This window comes from Trachurus japonicus, chromosome 3, assembly GCF_045865225.1.
Source record: "Trachurus japonicus isolate A0001 chromosome 3, Traja_1.0".
Classification (NCBI taxonomy): domain Eukaryota; kingdom Metazoa; phylum Chordata; class Actinopteri; order Carangiformes; family Carangidae; genus Trachurus; species Trachurus japonicus.
Window position 1 is genome coordinate 36,260,957 of NC_140909.1, and position 20,880 is coordinate 36,281,836.

Sequence of the window (20,880 nt, forward strand, 5' to 3'; positions counted from 1 at the left end):
ATATTCTGGTCTGCACATTATTCATGGACCAGATAATGTCAGGAGCTGTTACTGTATGTGGACTTAAGTTGTTTGGAAGGAGTTTTAATGTTCCTTAAGGGTATTTACTCTGCGGAGACTGAAGATGTTTTATCTGTTTGAAGGAAGGATTCAAACCACAGCGCTGATTGCAATGATATTCAAGATAACGATAGAATTTTTTTGTCAAAAATATCTGATGTAGCACATCACATCTTGTATCTCAAGATGTCAAACAAGAATCTTTGGAAAAGTTGAGTCACAGACAATAATTTATCTCAAGATAACATGATAATTGAAATGAAGCTAAAATTAAAAATAATTATAAGCAGCAAAATCTGATCTCGCCCTCTGTAGCTCACTAAATGTCATAATTATAAACTCACATAATTGACGCTTTGTTGAATCATGGAGCTATAATGCTGATTCATAACCGCTGAATGATGTCTAGGGAGGAAATGAGTTGCATTAAAAGAGACATGTCTTTCACCTAAAACAGAATCCAAAGTTGAAAGTGTGAACTAAGAAGGGTTTTGTGAGGCTGCACAAGCAAAGATTCAACCAGATAAATAGCGTTAAATAACTTGGCAGTCATTTGGAGGGCCATTCTCATTTCACATGCTCATAATGCTTCTCTATGTGCGCCGCAGTTATCCTTGTTGCCTGTTTTGTCATTTAGCAGAGATATTCATAGGAGACTCATATTCCAGCTTTAAACAAGGGAAACCAAGCCAGCCTGCTATCCTTTTATGGCTGCGCAGAGACCAAGAGTGGCACAGCGCACTTTGTGAATCAATCTGGGCGCATCAGTCCATTTACATCCCTGTTTCATATTACAGCGATTCATGAAGTGCTTTAATATGTGCATCTACCTATAATTCTTCTGTCTTAACAGAGATTAATTTCATCATGTTGTGTATCGTTTCCTTTCTGCAGCCAAAACCCTTCTTTTTTTTCCTCCATCCGTGTATTTGTACATGCTGAGGACATCAAAGCCGACGATACCCCCAGGGTGCCACTGACTTTGTGTGTGTGTGTGTGTGTGTAAGAATATATTTTAGAATCTAGGCTCCGAGTTGTGTTGTGTGGCCATGGTTGTGTTAGGTTAGGGGATAACATGAATGACTAGGTGTAAGGTATTTTGTTTGGTGGTGTCACAGCATGTTAATGGTAATCTTCTTACGATTATGATGAGTTTAGTGATGCATTATTCATCCAAGTCTGTATATGTTACAGAAGTGACAGCAGATTGTTCCAATTACTGGCCTAATTGACACATACATGCTGTATAAATATAGCATAATATTCCCTCTGTATGGAGGTGCATTAGTATGGATCATATATAAACACCCTCAGTGTGGTGGACCTCAGGGAGAGAACAGGACTGAGCTGCTCCTTGTCTAATCTTCACTGGTAAAACATCAGCTGCAGACACAATAGATCAGCTGTGTAATGTGTCACAGGGTGGTTGCATTGACAAACAGCCTTATGTATTTTCATATTAATGGTGTTGGACAAGATGCAAACAATTTATATTGGTTTTTTTAAGGTTGCCTGAGGAGGAAAAGTTGGTGTATTGATAAAAGCAAAATGCAACATAGTGCAATGGAAATGGACCCAGTGAATAAATCATTATGTACATGAAGCGTTTCGCCTACGTACATGTCGCCATAGAAAGAGAATAAAGCACTAATAGCAGCCGATGAAATGACGTGTGTGGAGCGATGTGGGAACTCGAACACATGAAACAAAAAGATCACAAAAAAAAAAAACACACACGCTGAACAGACAAATGAAGCGTTGTGCTGCAGCAGAGATTCCCCTGCCTACAAGTCATAGTAAGATCATGTTTGTTTGGTACAAGCCTCAACAAAAATCACATCATCGTCCTTCATATATATTTTTTCAATTAAAATTAAAAGCAAGAACGTCACTAACAAGGAAAATCACGACTTAATCATGATAGGAGTATCTGCCAAACACAATCACATCTTTTTTTTTCTTTTTGCATCATTCAGCTCAATTTTTCATGATGTTTTTTTTACACAGATGTTCACAGTTTGAGCATTGAGATGGTCTTTTAATGAAACTATCCTGTTCTGCCCTCTTTCTTCCACAATTTACCGGCACCCAGCTGGAAAATTAGTGCCACAGGCTATTTACCACAACGATCCCACCCCTAATGTTAGCGTAATGGTGGTTGATAGAAATCCTAATTATTGTGCAATTTCTGTTGCCGATCATGTCAAACTGACTGAAGTGTGAGTAACATGTGAATGGAAACGACTCATATCTCTGGTGGTCAGAACAATATCCTACAGAACCTTCAAAAAAAACAAAAGGCAAAATAGACCAATGAAATGCAGTATGCTCGCTAGACATGGGTATTTGTCCACAACTAATTAAAATCAATGCTATCACTACCTATAGCTTAGCAAAGATCCATTTGTTCCATGAACCCATTTCCAAAAGATGACATAAGAATTAAGCATTTATATGAAATAAACTCAAAGTTCTTGAGTCCTTATACTACCCATGAAACACGACCAGAGAAAGGCAGAGAGGTATGGGGACGAGTTTGTGTGAAAACATTGAAAGTCTGTGTGCAAATGTATGATCTGTAAATATAAAAACACCTTCCACAGAATGAGTCAGTCATTTGTCAATACCTTGCAAATATGAAGCATATAATAGTAAATGGCTCTAACTATGAGAAATGAAAATGGCGCTGTTAGCGGTCCACTTTCGTTCAGACTGTTGGACAATTTGTCTCAAAATTGTGTGCGTGTGGCGTAGAATTAAGATCCACTAATGCTTTTTTTTGCTTCTCAAATAGAAAATTGATCCGAAAATGCCTTTTTGAAAGCTGCAACTGTGAGGGAGATTCTCACAAAGGCTTTTCATTTATTTGTAAATGAATTGAATATTCACTGTCGTTTTGATTCATGTGATTTGTTTGTGTGGTTTTGTGGATCTGCCTCATATTTGCACGATATTTTTGGCTTTTCAAGTTCATTTTCTGTATTTATGAAAGGTGTTTCATGTTTACAGATTAGCCATTTATGCACAGATTAGAGGCTGGGTTGGAGCATTTTTTACTGTATTGCTTGAAATCCTCTTCACCTCGATTGTGACAGGAGAACATAGGACCCTTTTTGGGGAAAATGGGGAACATAGGACCCTTTTTCAAAAACGCTCCAGTGTAATCCCAATGTGAGCGACAAGGCTTTCAGCAAGAGGCTACTGTTGCGTGTTGTGGGGCTCCACCTTAATGTGAACCCAATGCTGAACAAGCGTTGGGCGTTTCTGTGCTCTGGAGGCGTGGCTTCAGGGAGAAGTCTGAGGAAAGGGGCTTGGACTTTTGAATTGTGTATTTTCAAAATGTGTCCTGCTTGAACAGTTTCTCCAGAATCTCCTACCCTAACTTTAACTCATTGAGTGCCGCGCTCCTTTCCAAAGTTTTAGTCAAGTGTACCGGCAATTTAGACCATTTTTGACGATTTTTGTAGAGCCACAGTGTATTCTATATTATTGCCACCAACACATACTGTGGCTCATTTGAAATGTGAAACTTTATGCTTCAAATGGCCACAAACCGTTTGTTTCTACGTGCCTCCGTTCCTGAGAAAAGTCAAGCTAAACATGGCTGGGTTTCACCAAAATCCCTGCTTTTTTTCTAGAAAAGGAGATACAGCGTCTTTTATGAAAGATGCTCTGTTTGTGCCTGTCGCTCTTCTGACACTTTTCTGGATCAAAGGGCTCGTGTAAGATAAATATATACAACAATTGTTGTTCTATTCACAAATCCACCATCGGGGGCGGGGGGCGCGGCGCCACTAAACAACAATAACACAGACGCACCGTGCCGTGTCACAGCCTCTCGCCGCGGAACGTGATGGTCTCTCGACCACAGCAGGTCGGGAACACCAGTCCCACCGGTGGTCGCGGTCCTTCTGTGGTACGGGTCGGTGCCGGCGGTCTGCTTTGACCCAGAGACCATCAGATTTTACCGCGGGAGGACCTTGGGGAGGACACGGTGTTGCTCGAGATGAAGACCAGGGCGGGACTGTCAGCTGAGAGCTTCCTGTTTCGGCTCCGAGCTGCTGCAGCCTCGCGGGTGAGAGCAGAGCAGCTGCTGCATCCACATGCAGAACTCCGTTTGCAAAAGCTGAGTTATGATGAAAACTTCCAGATCCTGAGCTGTCATGAGTTTTTGATCGTCATCTATTTCAGTTCTGCTCGTCGTAGAGTCCCCAAATTTACACATAAGTTGTGTTAAAGTGTCTATTTTCATAATTAAAAAAAAGCAAAAAACGTAAAATTACGTTTTTGGCACTCAACGCATGGGAACGAAAAACGAGAAATTACGTGGTTGGCACTCAATGAGTTAACAAATAATATGGAGGCAATTCTACTTCCACAGAAAAGGTTGCAGGTCCCGTCGCTTTTCCACTGTTTTTGCTAACCCTCCTCATGGCCATGTGCATTTATTTACAACAAAGCTGGTGAGAAAGCAAACAATAGAGCAGTACATACAGTAACGTTACAGATCATATACCATGTTACGATGTGTATATTTGTGTAGTCTTATCTGTTATAAAAAAAATAGATTACAGGTTACGAGTGTGTTTGTGTTGTGGTGTGCAGATATGAGAGCTGGGACACTGGGCGGCAGCGATCGTGCAAATTTGGTTTTCAGGGACGCTAGGTGGAAGGAAGGCAGAGAGCCTCCATTCTCCCTGTAACAAGTTACATGTCATTATTCACAATTACTTCAAAACTGTTTAAAAAAGGTAAAAATGTAGCATAGTTAAGATAAAAATGCATAGTTCCTCTTTAAGAGCTGAAAGGTGTACAGTATGGGTCAATTTTCTAAATAAATGTGGAGACCCAGCACTGACCCCTCCTCTGCTACTCATCACTGTAGACATATTCATTAGCAGTCTCAGTTAAAGTAACAAACCACCTCCTCTCACCCACAAACTGACAAATTCACTTTTTTTTCTCTCTTTTTACAACACAGACTCTGATTTGTTTGTATAAATATATATATATATTGGAGGCATACAAGGGATGATGCTAGAAATCAGTGGCATGTGTCCAAAAATGGTAAAGACTCATCTTTTTGGCACTGCATCACATAAAGCCTGTTTTGTACAAACTATTTTAAAACTACAACCTCCAGGTGAATGTTTTCACCAACATCAAAGAGCAAAGGAGACATCAATAGGAAGTTAAGATACTTATTTATCCAGTGGAGCAGCAGCTCGCGCAGACGTGATGTCGGGACATGAGCACTATATTTTAAAAAGCCTGCGCATTACTTTGATGTTGGCACACGTCACGTAATGTTTCAGCAGACAGTGCAGAGTGTCGTGAATGTTCCTTTCAACAACGTCAACCATTAAAGTCAGAGTCCCTCTCCCGGGGGCGCTGTCTCTGTGGTCAAACAGCAACACACTCAGGCAGGGCCGTTACTATAAATTCTGGGGGCCCTGAAGGAATACTAAAGTGGGCCCCCCCTCCCCTGTATTTTCCACTTTTTTTTCTTAGACAACGCATGTATTATCATGTTTTATTAATTTGTTTTAATGCTACTGCAGCATTATTAGTCAGGGTCTTATGCAGAATAAATCAGTCATACAAAGACTAGACTACTGTAGTTTTTTGTGGGCCCTACTGGGCGCTGGGCCCCTAGAGTTATCATCACCTTTCTCCCCTATACAACGGCCCTGCACGCAGGAGGCCAGACAGAAATCCATTAAATACTTGATGCAGCCCTGAACAAAGTCACTACCTTTGCAGGTTTTGAAGTGTCCCTGTGGACTCGTAAAGCCACTGACCCAGATGGCAGTTAGGTTGTGGAGTGCACGCAATTAATTTGTGTGAATACCAGGGGCAGTGCGCGCCTGCCTCCGTTGTCTTTTACTGTAGATGTTTGTAGTGAGGAAATACAGTATGGGCCGAGTGCAGCTGCATGGATACTGTATGACCGAAGTCCAGGTCCAGAGGGAGAGAGCGAGGCGGAGAGGAACACGACTGAAGCCAAGTGTGCAGAGAGCAGCCTGGGCTGTGCGCAACAACAACCTCTGCATGTGGAATGAGTTCCAGGCAGGAGGCAGAGAGGAGAGGAGGAGGAAGCACTAGCGCAAGTGCAGCGCTGGTATGTTAACAACGCACCAGGGTTTTTTTTGTGTGTGTGTGTGTGCATCTACGTTGTATGTATGTGTGTGTGTTATCTGGTAGATGGTGGGGCATGATTGGCGTGTGCACGAGGGAGGATGGGGCTGCGAGACCCTGATTGGCTGGGCTTCCTCTAAGGGTGTGGCTAGAATATGAATGACTGCTCCAGCATTTCGCGCTGCCAGGTTTAGGGGACAGTTACCAAGGAGGGATGGGGTGTTTGAGATTGTGCGTGCGGAGGGGAGAGCATCGGAGCTGCTGAAAGAAGGGAGGAGGTGGGGGAGACACAGAGAGAAAGAGAACAGGAGCTTGTGAAGAGAAGAGAAGGAGGGAGGGAGCTTCAGGCAGCGAGGCAGGACTAACGCTCAAACACTGCGGTCTTTCTTTTTTTGCTTCTCCGAGGAAGCTGTCTTTCTTTTTCCAACCTGCCCTGTCTCTCCTCCCTTGCTCCGTTCCTCTCTTTTCTCCTTCTTGCTTTTTCTTTTGGCCATGACCCCAGTGGACACCTTGATCTTCTTCCCCACCTAGAGAAGAAGGAAGAGAAGCCGCGCTGTAGCGGAGGAGGGAGTTTTACGAGAAGAGGGGGACACACCGCACACTTTGCCTCTCACTGATGAGAGTCTGGAAATTAATTAAACGCCGTCAGCACAGAGGAGGGAGCGCAGAGAGAGAGTGAGAAGAAGAGAGAGTTGAAGAGGGTGAATTGCTAGATTGTGTGAAGAATAGTCTGCGTGGGGAGAGGTGGAGCGACCCCCCCCCCTCCCCCCCAGGCACTTTTAAGAGACAAATCGGACAAGTTAGGGCAGAGGGCGAAATAAGCAAGGAGGAAATTGTGCAGGGCAGGAATTCAACAGGGAGCCAAAGAACGGTCCGCTCACACACATTATTCATCCTTTCATGCTTGTTTTCAATCCTCCTCTCACGCTCATAACACCATCCTTCCATCCTGTCTTCTTTTTTGCTCTTTCTCATTTTTTTTTTTTTTTTTGCATGTCAGCAAAAGTACATCTGCTGCCACAACCACATGCTGCCGAGCACTCAGACACGACTTGAGCATATAGCATTTCATTTCCCAGCGGATGTGTGATCCCTTATTGAGTGAAATAAACTGATTGGCCGAGGCAGGGAGGGGAGGGGGGGGGGTGCTATTACCTCCCGGTGGAGAGCACCTGCTCGGGCATCTCTCATGAGACCAGGTAGGACGTTTCTGGATCAATTTTTTTTTTTTTTTTTTTTGGCCAAACCCAGAGCAGCTGGAGAGGTCGAGCCGGAGAAACCTCCAGCCGTTTACCTGATTGAACCGTTGCGAGATGAAACCGCAAACCATCTTATCTGGAAAGAGCATGACACCTGTGCTTGAGGGATTACAGGGAGGGAGACAGGGTTGTGTGGATGTGTATGTGTGTGTTGGGATTATGTCCTAAATACACAGAATTACACAGGCGTTGCAGCAGGATTATGCAAACTCTCCCGCTGAATATAGTGGCACTATAGGATTATACAGAGGGACGAGTCAAGTGAATGACAGTACATTATCTTCTGCAGATTAACTCCGATCAAAGTGTGATCACACTTAGGTTATAATTAAATCAGCAGCCTCTGGAGGGTTCGTATCGTAGGATATTTTGTGCTGAAACTGAGGACAGGTAGAAACATCAGCGAGATCTCCTCTCAGCCCTCGGTGGAATAACTTGTGTCCCTCCACTGTTGGACTTTGTACAGACTTGAACCACACTGAGTGACTCTTAAAAAGACTCTTTTAAAAAAAAAGAAAAAGACTCACTTATAGCCTCCATAATGAGACGCTCCAGCACAGATGAGACTCCGTACCGGCGCAGTCCATCTTTGGACAGTAAGCCCGACACGCCACCGTTCACGTCTGGGTTCCACCGCTTCAGTGGAGAGTTTGAGTACAAGCGGCCACCGTTCGCGTTTGGCTTCCACACGACAAAGGGGCCGCAAACTTCCAAGGGGCGCTACGCCCAGGGGAAGAAGTATGTGGTGTTTTACCTGGACCTCTCCTTCATATTCCTCCTAGAACTGCGGCGCTGCAGGATGGCCGAGGGTTGCATGATGGCCCTGCGATATGGGATGGTCTTCTTCAATCTGCTCTTCTGGGTGAGTCCCCTTATCATTTCTTGAGTGTGTGTGCTCCAGTTTGGAGAAATGTTTGTCCTGCTGGGAGGTGGTGGTGATTTCTTTTCTTTTCTTTCTTTTTCTTTTTCTTTTTATGTTTCTCTGCTTTGCATATTTTTCTTATTCTGTTTTTTGTGTCTGTGCAATCCAGAGATGTGATGTGAGAGGAGTGAGGAGAGGGGAGTGTGAAAGAGACAGATCATGCATTTAGATCATGTGCAACAAAGCCCACTGTGTGGGTGAGTCAAGCTTTCTCTGCTCCCTATACAGTACTTTGAGTGTGGGTGTGCGCTGCATTGTTTGCTGAGTTAAGCTTTGGCATATTTAGAGCTTGCATTGTGTGTGTACACTAGTTAATCAGAGTGTTACAACCGTGCCGTGGTTTCTTCACCTACAGTACCTCTGCTTCTCCACGCAACGCAGCAAATCAAGGCATCAGCTGTCAATCTGCTCTATCTGGCTGATCATATCGGTTTGCCGTGGGGATGCTGGAGCGTCGGTGTCTGCCTGCCTCCGTCAGATAGCCCCCACAACGGATCGCTTTCATTTACAGCGTGAAGCCTGTCAGGTTTTCCCTCAGCAGTGCTTCTGCTGCGTATAGCTCAGGGAAGTGGATCTCGTGCCACACACTCTTTACTTCTCCCTTCTTTGTGAAATCTGTTGCCAGGTGTCAGCGTTGGAGGGATGCTGGCCTCTGTGGTTACCTTTCTGGGATTACTTTGATTTGTCATGCGTCTGTTCTTATTGGTAATGGAACGAGATGAGGCCTATAGGACGGAGAAATGCAATCTAGTTTGCGAAAATGCAATTTCCCCCCAGGAATGAGTGACCTCTTCACCTCCCCATCTTCTGTCAGCTATAAACTGCCGTCAAAGGCGGGTTGGGAGGGGTATAGGCTACACTTGTTATTAGCGCAATGTGTGTGTGTGTGTGTGCGTGCTTGTGTGCCTCGCCAGTGGGGATAAATAATGACCGCTTGACCGCGGCGAGCCGCAGCCCCCCTCTCTCCCCCTCTGAGAAGCCAATCATGTTATGATCCTCCAGGTAAGAACAGAGGAGCTCTTCCAATAAAAAGCTTGTCTTTGAGAATAATGCATCTGAGTCATAGTCGGAGCCGATGGATAATGTCAGACCTCAATGTCGCCACCATTTCAACAGCAATTTACAAGCTGTAACACGTCAACCGGTTCACACAGACCCCAGCTTCTGCAGTCTCATTGAAAAGGGCTTTTTAAGGGAGGGGGGTGACACACACACACACACACGCTTTAAATGTTACCTCAATATTCTGCAGACAATGGATTCGATGGGATGGCGGCTACAGCGGACCCCACAGTCAACACAGATTACATGGACATCGACCCGTTCAAAGTATATATTTGATTTCAACTTTTACTTTCACTTTCGGAGTTTGTGTGGTGTATGGAAAACAGGAGCACAGAGGCGGTTCTCATCAGCACATGCTTGTAAAAGGTTATTTTTACCGCTGAGATTCCCAACTTCACCTGCTCAACCATTAATAAGCTCTTTCAAAGTTTCTGAGGCGGGAATCTCCTCTGAAATAAACTTTTAATTAGTCCAGAAAGTTAGAGTTGCGACGGAGCACGCTGCAGTTGTGACTTTTGAGAGAGTTGGGGAATAGATGGTTCTGATCTTGTAGGGAAAACTTCTGATTTCTCAAAATGAGAGGAAAGCCAAATTGCTGGTGTGGATTCTTCTATCGACGCAGTCATTTCACTGAAATGGCGACACTAATGCTATACCGCTGCATCAAGCCACTGTGGCGCCAATGTCCTTCGATCCCACATCAAGAAAATAACACATTTCCATTCTGAAAACATCACAGGATTTGATGGAACGCCGGTGGCCTACTGAGAGCAATGCGCGACTGATTCTGTAATGGACCCAGATCACTGTTCTCTGTGATCTATTGATTCTAAATTAAAGTTGCAGAGCTATAACTTTGACATTTATTTATCCCATTTATTCCGCCCCACAATAATTTCAGTGTGCCGCAGCCAACAACATTGCAGCCAGGACAAAATGAGGACACACTGCCTTGAAAAAGCACATTTCTTTTACAAGAGGCAACGATTTAGCAAAACACCCGTCTGGATCGGGGCCGTCATACGACATGTGAGGGAAGCCTTCAGTTCACACAGCTCTGTGTCAGATGAAAGAGGAATTTCTTAGAAACATATGACAGTGATGTTAAGAACTAATTTCTGACAAACTAGTGTTAAACTCAGTTGGTTAAGACGTGTAAAATCTTATTTTAATATGATCGGTCAATCAGTTAAACTGACAGGAAATCAAACGCCAATGATTTTTTTTTATAATTGCTCGAATCTGATCTGCTCTTATCTTCATAAATATCTCTGGGTTTTGTTGCCTTGGGCTGTGGGAATTTGTGATTACTGTTTTCTTCTCCACTATTTTCAGCATTTATTAGCGTAAATAATTAATTCACATGCAAAGACTGTCAGATTTATATAGCCGTGCACACACATGCTTCTGTCTGATAAATCTCAGTCACTGCGGATGTGTGCGCATACAGTACAGTAAGCCTCATTTCCACTCCCACGGTTTGCCGTTAATGGATGTAGAAATGCCCTTAAGAAGTCGTTTGCATACTGATACCTGCGCCCGCCCCTCCGCTCTCTAAACCTGTCAGCGCCAGGAGTTACGCCGAGAGACGAGCGCACGGGTGAGATTGTCCAGCAGCACCAGAGCAGCCGTCTTTCCGCAACAACCATTAAGCAGGTCTCCGGATATTTATAGCCCCCATGCCACTAATTCATCACATGTACCTGTAAAGCATCATCACAGGGGGATCTCAGACATCATTATTAAACGTCAAAGGGGAGGTCGATGATTAATTGATGGAGCTCTTATTGAAACAGACTTCACAAAGTCACAGCTCAGGGTAAAAGAGGAAATATCAACATGGGCTTGGATTCAGATGAACAGAATGTTATCAATTCATGACTCTTTAGTAATTTAAAACTACAGTACGGCTATTGGCTGACTCACTGAACGCAGTGCAGAATGCAAACACCACAGCACAATCAATGGAACAACCTAAATAAGCTGTTTTACTCTGAGGTTGCATCTCACACTTGAAATTTTAATCTCCTCCTTATCATATCACCTGCAGCTATCTCTCCAAAACTGTCTCAAGTATGCATGAGGCACACTTTTAAAAAAAACAGCAGCTGATGTGTGGGTAATGGTGTGTGCACCATTTCTGTGCCTACAAATCTTTCATACATGTGGCCCCAGGACTGTGATGAGGACTGGGGTGGGAATGGATACTTTTTGGATGCAGGACTGAAAATAATGGTAATAATAATGAAGAAAGGTTCACCGTGGAGTGGGTTAAATGTCTTTCCAGGGGCAGCAACAACAAGAACAACAACAAAAAAAACAACGACAGATGAACTGGACCGTTATAGTAGCACAGTGACAGCCGTCATGACTCTAAAGAGAAAACTCAGGCAGGAGAATCAGTGGATGAAGACGGCACAGCAGTGTATGGTGCTGTTCGGCTGACAGATGATCTCTGTAAATTGCAGAGGAAAAATAAAAATACCATAGCAACAAGTGCTTATTGCAAAAGATTAAAAGATGTATAAATAAAGTAATCTCACCGGCTACCATGTTCAAATACTTGCTAAACACTCTCGGAGAGCGGGATGAACGACACAAATAATGAAGAGGAGAATCAGTGTGTCTGCCAAGCACAGTGGATGTACAGGAATCTGTCATGTTGGAAATAAGTATTGACAGCTACGGCAGAAAGTGACAAACTGCACACAGACACGCACACACACACACACACACACACACACACACACACACACACACACACACACACACACACATAGAGAAAGAAGTGTTATTGTGTTATTATACGTCTCTTTTTATAAACCATCACACATCATCTTAACACTGCTGCACACTGTGCAAGATGACAGTATGAAACATGAAAGACAGAGACAGACTATAAATACCTTTCTGCAGATATACAGTAAAAGAAGTTAAAGGAACACCTGAACTTATTGTCTAAACATAAAATATGCGTTTGATCCATTTTAAGAATACATATTTTCATGTTGACTTTACTATCTTTTGATGTTACTGTTATTATTCTCAGTATATTCTGAACACGTGTTGCAGGTCTGTTCATCCTGAGGGACGGCTCCTCTGTTGCCACAAGGTTTTTGTGAGTTGTACTTATCTGAAGCGAAGGTCTAAGGACAGACGTCTGCTGCACAGACTCTGTAGTATTTGTCCATCAGGTCCTCCAACCTAAACAACCAAGGAGTTTGTTTTTTATCCTCTCATCCAACCAGTATCAATGTTTCCTGAAATACTACTGCACCTACAGCACCACAATTAACCTCTATGATAAATAATCAACAATACAATCATTTCCATGGTAACTACAATAACAGTCATGGCTTCATCCGGTTTGGACACTAAAAATACTTTGTTGTCAGTAAAAGTTGTAATGTAGCAGCAATGACTCATAAAGTTGGTTATGGTCCATTAATATGTTTCACATGGGAATCAAACACAACTCTCATCAAAGTCCATCCAGACAAACCGGCAGCAACCACTGGACTTCTGCTGCTCCTTGAAATGCTCCTTATAGTACATCCTGTCATAATTACTATGACCACTAGATGCTAGATGCCTTAAAGCAAAATGCAACTATTGTAATCAGATGCTGAAGACACAGCCTATATGCTCGTTTTGTACAGTCTCTATCATGTTTGTGGTCATCTTCAAATAGCAGCAGCTACTGTATAAGAGGTCATAGTGACACCCCCTAAAGGGTCAGAGCAGTTAAAAATATCAAGACCTTTTAGCTTCTAAAACCAGTCCTTCAGCTTACTCTACAACAACAAATCCTGACATTCCAAGCTTCATGTATCTTTGCCACACCAGAACTTTGTCACTCATTTAATGGGTGTTTCCTCAAACTAAAAAGAAAAATGAAAACGATGTGTTGTTTCATAGTGTTACAGTGTTATACCTTCCTCTACAGGTGGGAAAGTGACAAAAGTAGAAAGTTGTTTAACTGTGCAGCAACAAAAAAAAAGAGCTTTCACAAGTGCAGGTGTTTCATTCAATAAAAGAAAAAACTTCACAGTTTGCTGTTCAGTGAGTTCGGAGCAGACGACTCTATTTTTTTTCGTATTGGAGGCAGAAGGCTTCTTTATATGTTTTACTAAAAATCTGCCTCCTGCCATGTGAGAAGGTTTTGCTGCTTGTGCTTCTTGTTGGCTACTTGTTTTGTTTCCTTTCTGACTCAGCGACTCCATCAATTAATCATTTGCTCACTGTTGCATATAAAGCATCAAATCCCCCTCGGAGTGGAGGCTCCGCTGCACAACAAAATACCGTTTGGAAAATATATAGAAACGGCTGATTACATGTGTTTTCTCTTATTATTTGTAGATTTTATGCATTCATTCATCTAAAAATATATATTTCTATGCAGTGAAACAAATGACAGGTTTCTTGGTGGGGTTGATGATAGGAATTTGTAAACCCACAAAAAAAAGTGGATGAACATGCTTAGACACACAGACACCAGAAGTGTGAGTATTTCTAGGGACAAACTGTCTGCTCACGGCGGAGCCACTGTCTAATTTACTCTCAAGGCAACTGCAAGAGGCCACGGGGTCAAAATGTGACGGGGGACTGAGAATGATCGTTATGATTGAGGTCAGGAGCTGCTGGTCTGCAGCGACACTCGGCTTCAGTCCTGCTTTCCACGCGACTCTGATGCACTGCAACTTTTACCGCAGGGTGACAATGGGTGACTTAAAGTGAAGCGTTAAAACAGCTTTACTAAGAAGCCTGACTAAACCTGTGCCAAGCCTTACAAAGCCTCACCTGGCTCTTCATGTTATCTTTTATTTACGGTGACAATTGTCCCTGAATCCCTTTCAAACTGCTTTGAGGCTCTTTGTCTCTATTTCTGATTTAAGTGATTTTTACACAAACCTCACTTTAAAGGAGACATATTATGCCCCCTTTTCCACAAATTAAAATAGTTCCCAGGTGTCTTATCTGTGACTTGCTTTGGTCAAAATACCCCAAGGATCAAACATCACAGCTCTTTTCATCCTCTCAAAACGGCTGGTTTCAGTGTCTGTCCCTTTAAATGCAAATGAGCCACTGCTTCCCCCGCCCCATCCCTTCTACTGGTACCAGGTAGGGGTGGTATTATGCAAATTCGAAACCTAGTTACATCCCTGGAAGACAAGTGAGGGAACAGCTCGTAAAACCACATGGATTTCAACCTAGGGAGCCTGAAAATGACAGATTTTTTTAGTCAATTCTCACATTTTCACCCAAATATTGAAGAGCCTTTCAAAAAGTGATATTTCCATAATGTGTCCCCTTTAAAGGTACATTGTGTAGGAATGGGCTCTATGCACAGCTCCAGCACTTCCTGAATTTAAGGCAGGTCCTTCATTTCCTGTCTTACATTATTGGACACACTGATTAATCCAGGTGTGTCTGACCATTGTGACTACTCAGACACACCTGGATTAATCAGTGTGTCCAATAATGTAAGACAGGAAATGAAGGACCTGCCTTAAATTCAGGAAGTGCTGGAGCTGTGCATAGAGCCCATTACTCCCATCTAGCGTTGCGGTTATATATCGCAAGCAACTCAATCGTATTTTTCATGCTGCATTCACGTGAAATTGGGCAGAAGGCAGACGGACAACAGCCACTGCACGTAACGGCATAAACAAGCCTCAATGTAAACAAGTGGTCCGTCAGCACGAGGCAAAACAATACACGTGACAATATGTTGTCATGGCGATGTCGTATTGTTCACCTGACCCACGTTTTACCGGCTTTCTCTCGACTTCTGTGACTAAAATGACATCTGGTTTGTTACCGACGGCCGTCTGCCCGACTGCACGTGAATGCAGCATCAGTGTAACGCTCCATTCCTCCTCACTGCGTTACCGCGGTGACTTTTCACAGACGCCACCTCCACCTGAGCCGACACGATAGACAATAGATATGAATGATATGAACGGTGAATTCAGAGCTGAAAGGAACACTTCAGTTGGTTGAAGGGGGTGGTTACTGATTAATGAAAAACATACTTTTGAACGAAATAATCGATTTTCGTGAATAGATAACAGAAGAAGCTACACAATGTCCCTTTAAGGAGCAGATTGGTTTAAACCCAGTTGGACTCTGATTGTCCCCGAGCGAGCACTCCAGTCAAGTTCCCCTGCTGCAGCCACAGAGTCGTCTTACAGCGCTGACAGCTCAGACAATGCTTCTGCTAAAAGACAGGGGAGAGAAAATTGGAGGAAAACACAAATGAAGTGTTAATTATGCACTGGATTCACACTAAGGAAGAGAAAAGGCAACAATTACACTGCTGTGTGTTTGTGCTAGAAATAAACAGATCTTTACTTTTTATTTTTAAACACTCAAAATAACACCCAGGAAACTAATGAACAAAAATATCTTCTTTTTCAAAGGTTGAGCTGTAGAAAAACTTGATATGAGCTATTATTGTAGTTTAATAGTAGCAGATGCAAAGAAATGTATACCAGCTACCACTCTTCTAGTGGAATGCACAGTGTCTCTGAAAGCATAGAACAAATAAATCATAAATATATTTTGAGAAAAATGAACCATGGGACCTTTAATGCTAAATATAAAACAGTGAGAATGCGCTCGTGTTGTTCCTCCTACATTAGAAATTGACAGATTGTTTGGAAAAGTTTGTTGCAAAGGTTCCCACAACCATGTCGCACTTTTACAGTTTACTATGTTTTCGCCCTCTGTCCAGTTCATCTCAAACCAGCTCCACTGGGGTTTCAGTCTGGAGCCTGTGCTGCTCCTCCAGCCGGTGAAGCCACAGTCTGGTTCTTTTCTTCAGCTTTGGCTCATTATCTTGCTGTAGGATGAACCTTTCACCAAACAGTCTGTCCTCCTTTGTTACTTGGATTTTTCCTCACCACTCTGATAGGACTATTTCCCACATTATATGGGCTGTAAGTCTTCAACAAAAGCGGCACAAGCGTTACCTAAACCTGTTGTTTTGTCGTATCTCCTCTTTGTCAATTGAAGGTTGAACCTCACCTGTCTGTGTAGATCATCTCATCCACTGTTGTTTACACTGATGAGTCCTTGTAGCTGCAACATGTTTGCCTCACGTTAAACTGAGAAGACTATTTATCCGTGAGTGCCAGCAATCTGTTCTGTTTAAATAGCGAAAAGCAATTAATCGCTGCAAATGTTGGAGTTGCACAGGTTTTGTCTTTTTTTCACCTGTTTTTCTACTTTTTCTACAGTTCAGCATTCCCCCGCGTGTCATTTATGCTCAGTGAACTGCTGTGATTTCAATAACCACTAGAAAAATTGGTCTTTTTCTGACTCCTGGCCAGCAGTGTATTGTTATTCAAGATAGTATAATAAACATCCTTACAGTCTCTGCAACTTCCTCCCCATTCATTCTCTAAAGTCAATAAGAGGTGCATCAGTTCGCAGGTTGTCATGGAAAGCAGTTTCTTTCAAAGCGCTGAAAAGGAATCACAAGGTCTGCGTTTGTTTGTGCATATTGTGTGTGTGTGTGTGTGTGTGCGTTTATGTCACACACAAAGTCAACAGCAGCTAATAGAACTCACACATATTGAAATTCAATGACTCTTGACTTAATTTAGATGATGGTCGCTGGCTCTGGTGTTAAGAGTATGAAATAAGCTCTAACCTTGTCCGTTAAGACCTGTGTTTGTGAGAGCAGCCTGGGTATCGCTTGCTGCCAGACAAAGTGTCACAAATATATATATAATCATATGCAAAAGAGGAGCGACTGATTTCTGTGCTCCAGGAAAAATGCTGATTATCCCCTAAATGTAGCAGCAATGACTCCGCCATAAATTTGCAACAGTGGGCAACTGAAAAATATAATCGACTTCAGCGGAAACCACCGCAGAGCTGGAGAAAAAGCGCCCCACAGTTACAAAATACCCAAAATAAGACTCTCATTTACAGCCACTTTTTAATTAATCTTGTTAGCACAAACGTGTCTTTTCCACACCGCGGGAGGGTGGAGGAGGGGGAGGAGGCTCATGCAGCAGCGGGATGAGTCTGGGACAGAGAAAAGATGGGAAGGCAGCAGCAGGCAGACGGAAGAGACTGAAGACATGTCCTCTGAAGTTGTGTTTACTTGTCATCGTAATGTAGGTCAGAGCCCAGCGGAGGATCCATAGATTGCCGGAGTTGTGAATGGGTTGCATCTGTCTCCGCTGATTTAGCCAGATCAATAGAAATTGCCTTTCTACTGATTTGAGATCTGTCAGCCCCGCCCCGCCCGGCCCTAATACTGCCACACAGTCCATCGATTTGCAGCAGGACTGGGGGTGGGTGGTGGTGGGGGTTGACGTGCACAGCATGAGTGGTCCAGATAATGGCCCTGCAGTTTGCATTTGCTGAGTTTGGCATGTTTGTGCACAGAGCTCACAGGCAACAGCATTACATCCACGTTCAATTGTGGGAAAACACAAGAATGTCTTCATTTTTCATTTTTCTAGTCTTGAGAATTACATTTCCAGATGATGACATATTTTTGTGTCTAAATGTTGTCAGCTGTCATCAGATCTGGCAGGCTTGTCATGTAAGTGCAGAAAGTAGTGCCGGCATTGCAGTTAATGTTGAATAAATTCACAATAAAAAAAAATAAAAAACTTAAATAAAACAAAAAATTATTTTCAGACTGACTTTGTTGGAAATATCTTTTAATAAAGCTCTCCGGGGTTTTGATTGGCTCAGACAGAGGCTTAGGTGGTGGCTCAGGGAAGCTGCTCTGCCTCTATCATCACTGCCAGTTTAATACTCAAACCCCTTTGATTCCACTTCTCAGCTTTCATAGACACCAGATTTTGGCATTGCCATATCACTGACCTAGTTGAAGCCTCCTTTAGCTTTTTACAATCCAATTTTCTTCATGTTCCCATGGTGATGAAAAGCAACAGCCTCATGAATTTGACAGCATGAAGTCATGACTTTATTTGTTCTCACTAGTGACATTTAGGCTCTCAGTGATGTGCGAGCAGCTTCATTTCCTTATCTTATGAGGTGATGAGCACAATTTAGACTGATAGAGCTAATGTGTTTGATTTGATTGAATCCTAATGCTGTGATAAATTAGACACGTTTGTCTCTGACTTCTTCATGTTGTTGGAGAAGCACAACGTCTTCAAGTGAAATCATTTTAAAACTACAGACGCGAAAGGAGATTTCCAATAAAATTGCCTTTGTTTCCACCACAGTTTTCCTCCATCAGCATGTCAAGGCGGCAGCGATAACCATTCAGTTTACAGTATAAACACTGATCTCAGGTCTGTTTTGAAAGTTTCCCTTTGTGTTGTTTTTTACACACAACATTTGCCCGACTTTTTGCACTTCATTTAAAGGCTCGAACAAAGTTGTAAATTGTCTTGATGCTAATGATAACATGGCTCGTGCCCTTTGTGTTCTGCCAACGTTCCTCACATCACAGTGCGTTTTAATTGCCCTCCCCAAAAGCTTCTTTTTTAAATACATTTCCATTTCCACAGGTTATTGAAATTCACTTTGACCTGAGGCGATTTTATAATGATAAAGACTCCTGTGCTTCTTTCCTCACTGCTTTATATGCAAGTTGGAAAATATATTACTGTCAATGCTTCTGGGTACATGCAAACTTGCACAAACTTGGTACAAAGTACTGATATATTTTGTGCTGAAGAATGAAACTTAGGGCGAGCCATATTTCTGATTTACTCTGGTGTTGTTTTCATTATTTATGGGGCTTAGTAAGTATACAAATGACAGAAAAAACAGCAACAAATTCTTAATCCATTTTTAGATATAATAATTCTCAAAATAAATTACTATTCACTGTATTCGTTTGGCTGATGTCTCGACAGCTTCCTGTCAGCTGAACATAACATTGTAGATGACAAATATGCAGTGGCGTACACAGACTTTTTGGAGGGCAGGGGCAAAAAGAAGAAAAAGGGCACATACAGCACGTTGTCGCCACTGACGAGGGCACTCTAGCACACATTTTGACACGTGTTTTTTAACAATTGGGCAACCAACTAACAATTTCTGAGAGCAAAACTAATGTAGTAACCTTCCTGCTCCCAAGAAAGTGGACAATATTAGCACAATGTGTTCAAAGCCTTGCAGGTGAACAGGTCAAAGTGAGGGAAGTGGCTTAAAGGGCGGTAAATCAAGCAAAGCACACATAATGTGTTAAGACCTGTGAGCTTTAGAAGTGCTGGTTGGCTTTGTTACAACAGCACAGAGCGAGAAATGCTCTTCTCTCCTATTTCCACTTCCCTCATGCCAGCAGCTGCTGGTGTTCATTCAAAATGCCCATACAGTACCTGTATGAGAGTGATATAACAAATACGTGCATTTCCTAAATGTTGAGCTATTCCCTTAATTGTAAATGTAAATGAATTTCTGATTCTAAATAACCAATCAATTACAGCTAAATTTTGAATATGACTGAATGAAAATGAATAACGTAACAACATAACCATTTAAAACCTATTACAAGAAGAAGTGAGAAAGTTGGATATGATGGATTAAAAATGGCTCAGTGGTATCAACAAATTAATTTGTAAAGTGCATTTTAGCGAGTTCCAGGTTGATGAAGAAGCCAAAAACAGCTCTTCCAAGCTCAGTATGAACTCACGGGACCTGGAGCGTGCGTGAGCCACTCATTTACTCCTGATGCAATATGGCCCAGTGGACCAAACTAGCATGGAAGCAATGTGAGGAAGGCAGCTTTCCAATAAATGCCTCGTAGATAAACAAATAAATATGCAAATCATGGCTCTCAGAGACTGAGAGCGAGAGGGGGGGGGCACCTTGCCTTTCTGTACAGAATGCAGTGATGAGTGTTATTAGCATCACCATTAATGAACCTGAGAGCAGAGGGGTGGACAGCATCGGGGGCTTCAGAGTTGTAGCCCAAGCATGTGTACAAGATGACACCATAACAGGATTTTTTAAAAAGTTGCCTCAATATTTTTTTTTCTGCAAACAGGAGGTAGATTTTTTTCCCCACAGAAAAAGCCATCATGACTCAGTCCATGACAGCTGAAGGAAACCCCTCATCAGTCTGAATGGTATTTATGTACAACTGTTCAACCAAACCATAATGCTGCCTCTCCACATAATGTGTCCCATAACAGTAAACATGTAAATGTTTACTCCCATTCACTACATTTTATTTGTTAAGAGGAGCTCTCACATCTCTCCAGCACTTTTCCAGATTAGTCTGGGGGACTGAGTGGAAGTACTTAGGGAGGCTGTGCTCACTATTTTGTCAGTATTCTGACAGTGAATCATTTTCTCCACTGCATCAGTCTGGCATGACTGCAGTGAGGCTGCTCCCCGTACACAGATGGCCTTATCTCCTCTGTCCCCTCATGGCAACAAAGGACATCTCTTAAAACAGGTATAAAACATTCCTTTTTCAAACATACATAG

General features: G+C 42.6%; 1 protein-coding gene across 3 annotated transcripts in view; it reads left to right on the forward strand.

The window, feature by feature from the left end:
• The window catches only part of tspan4a (tetraspanin 4a), a 153,967-nt gene that overhangs the window by 33,431 nt on the left and 99,656 nt on the right, over window positions 1–20,880 (forward strand). Inside the window, exons 1-2 of one of the 3 annotated variants that reach the window (XM_085771853.1) lie at window positions 7,192–7,397; window positions 8,240–8,319. In XM_085771853.1, the coding sequence (XP_085627979.1) occupies window positions 7,388–7,397; window positions 8,240–8,319 (90 nt within the window). In that variant the 5' untranslated portion in view covers window positions 7,192–7,387. Of the gene's footprint in view, window positions 1–7,191; window positions 7,398–7,950; window positions 8,320–20,880 lie in introns of those variants that run through there. The other 2 variants (XM_085771852.1, XM_085771851.1) reach the window with 2 other exon arrangements.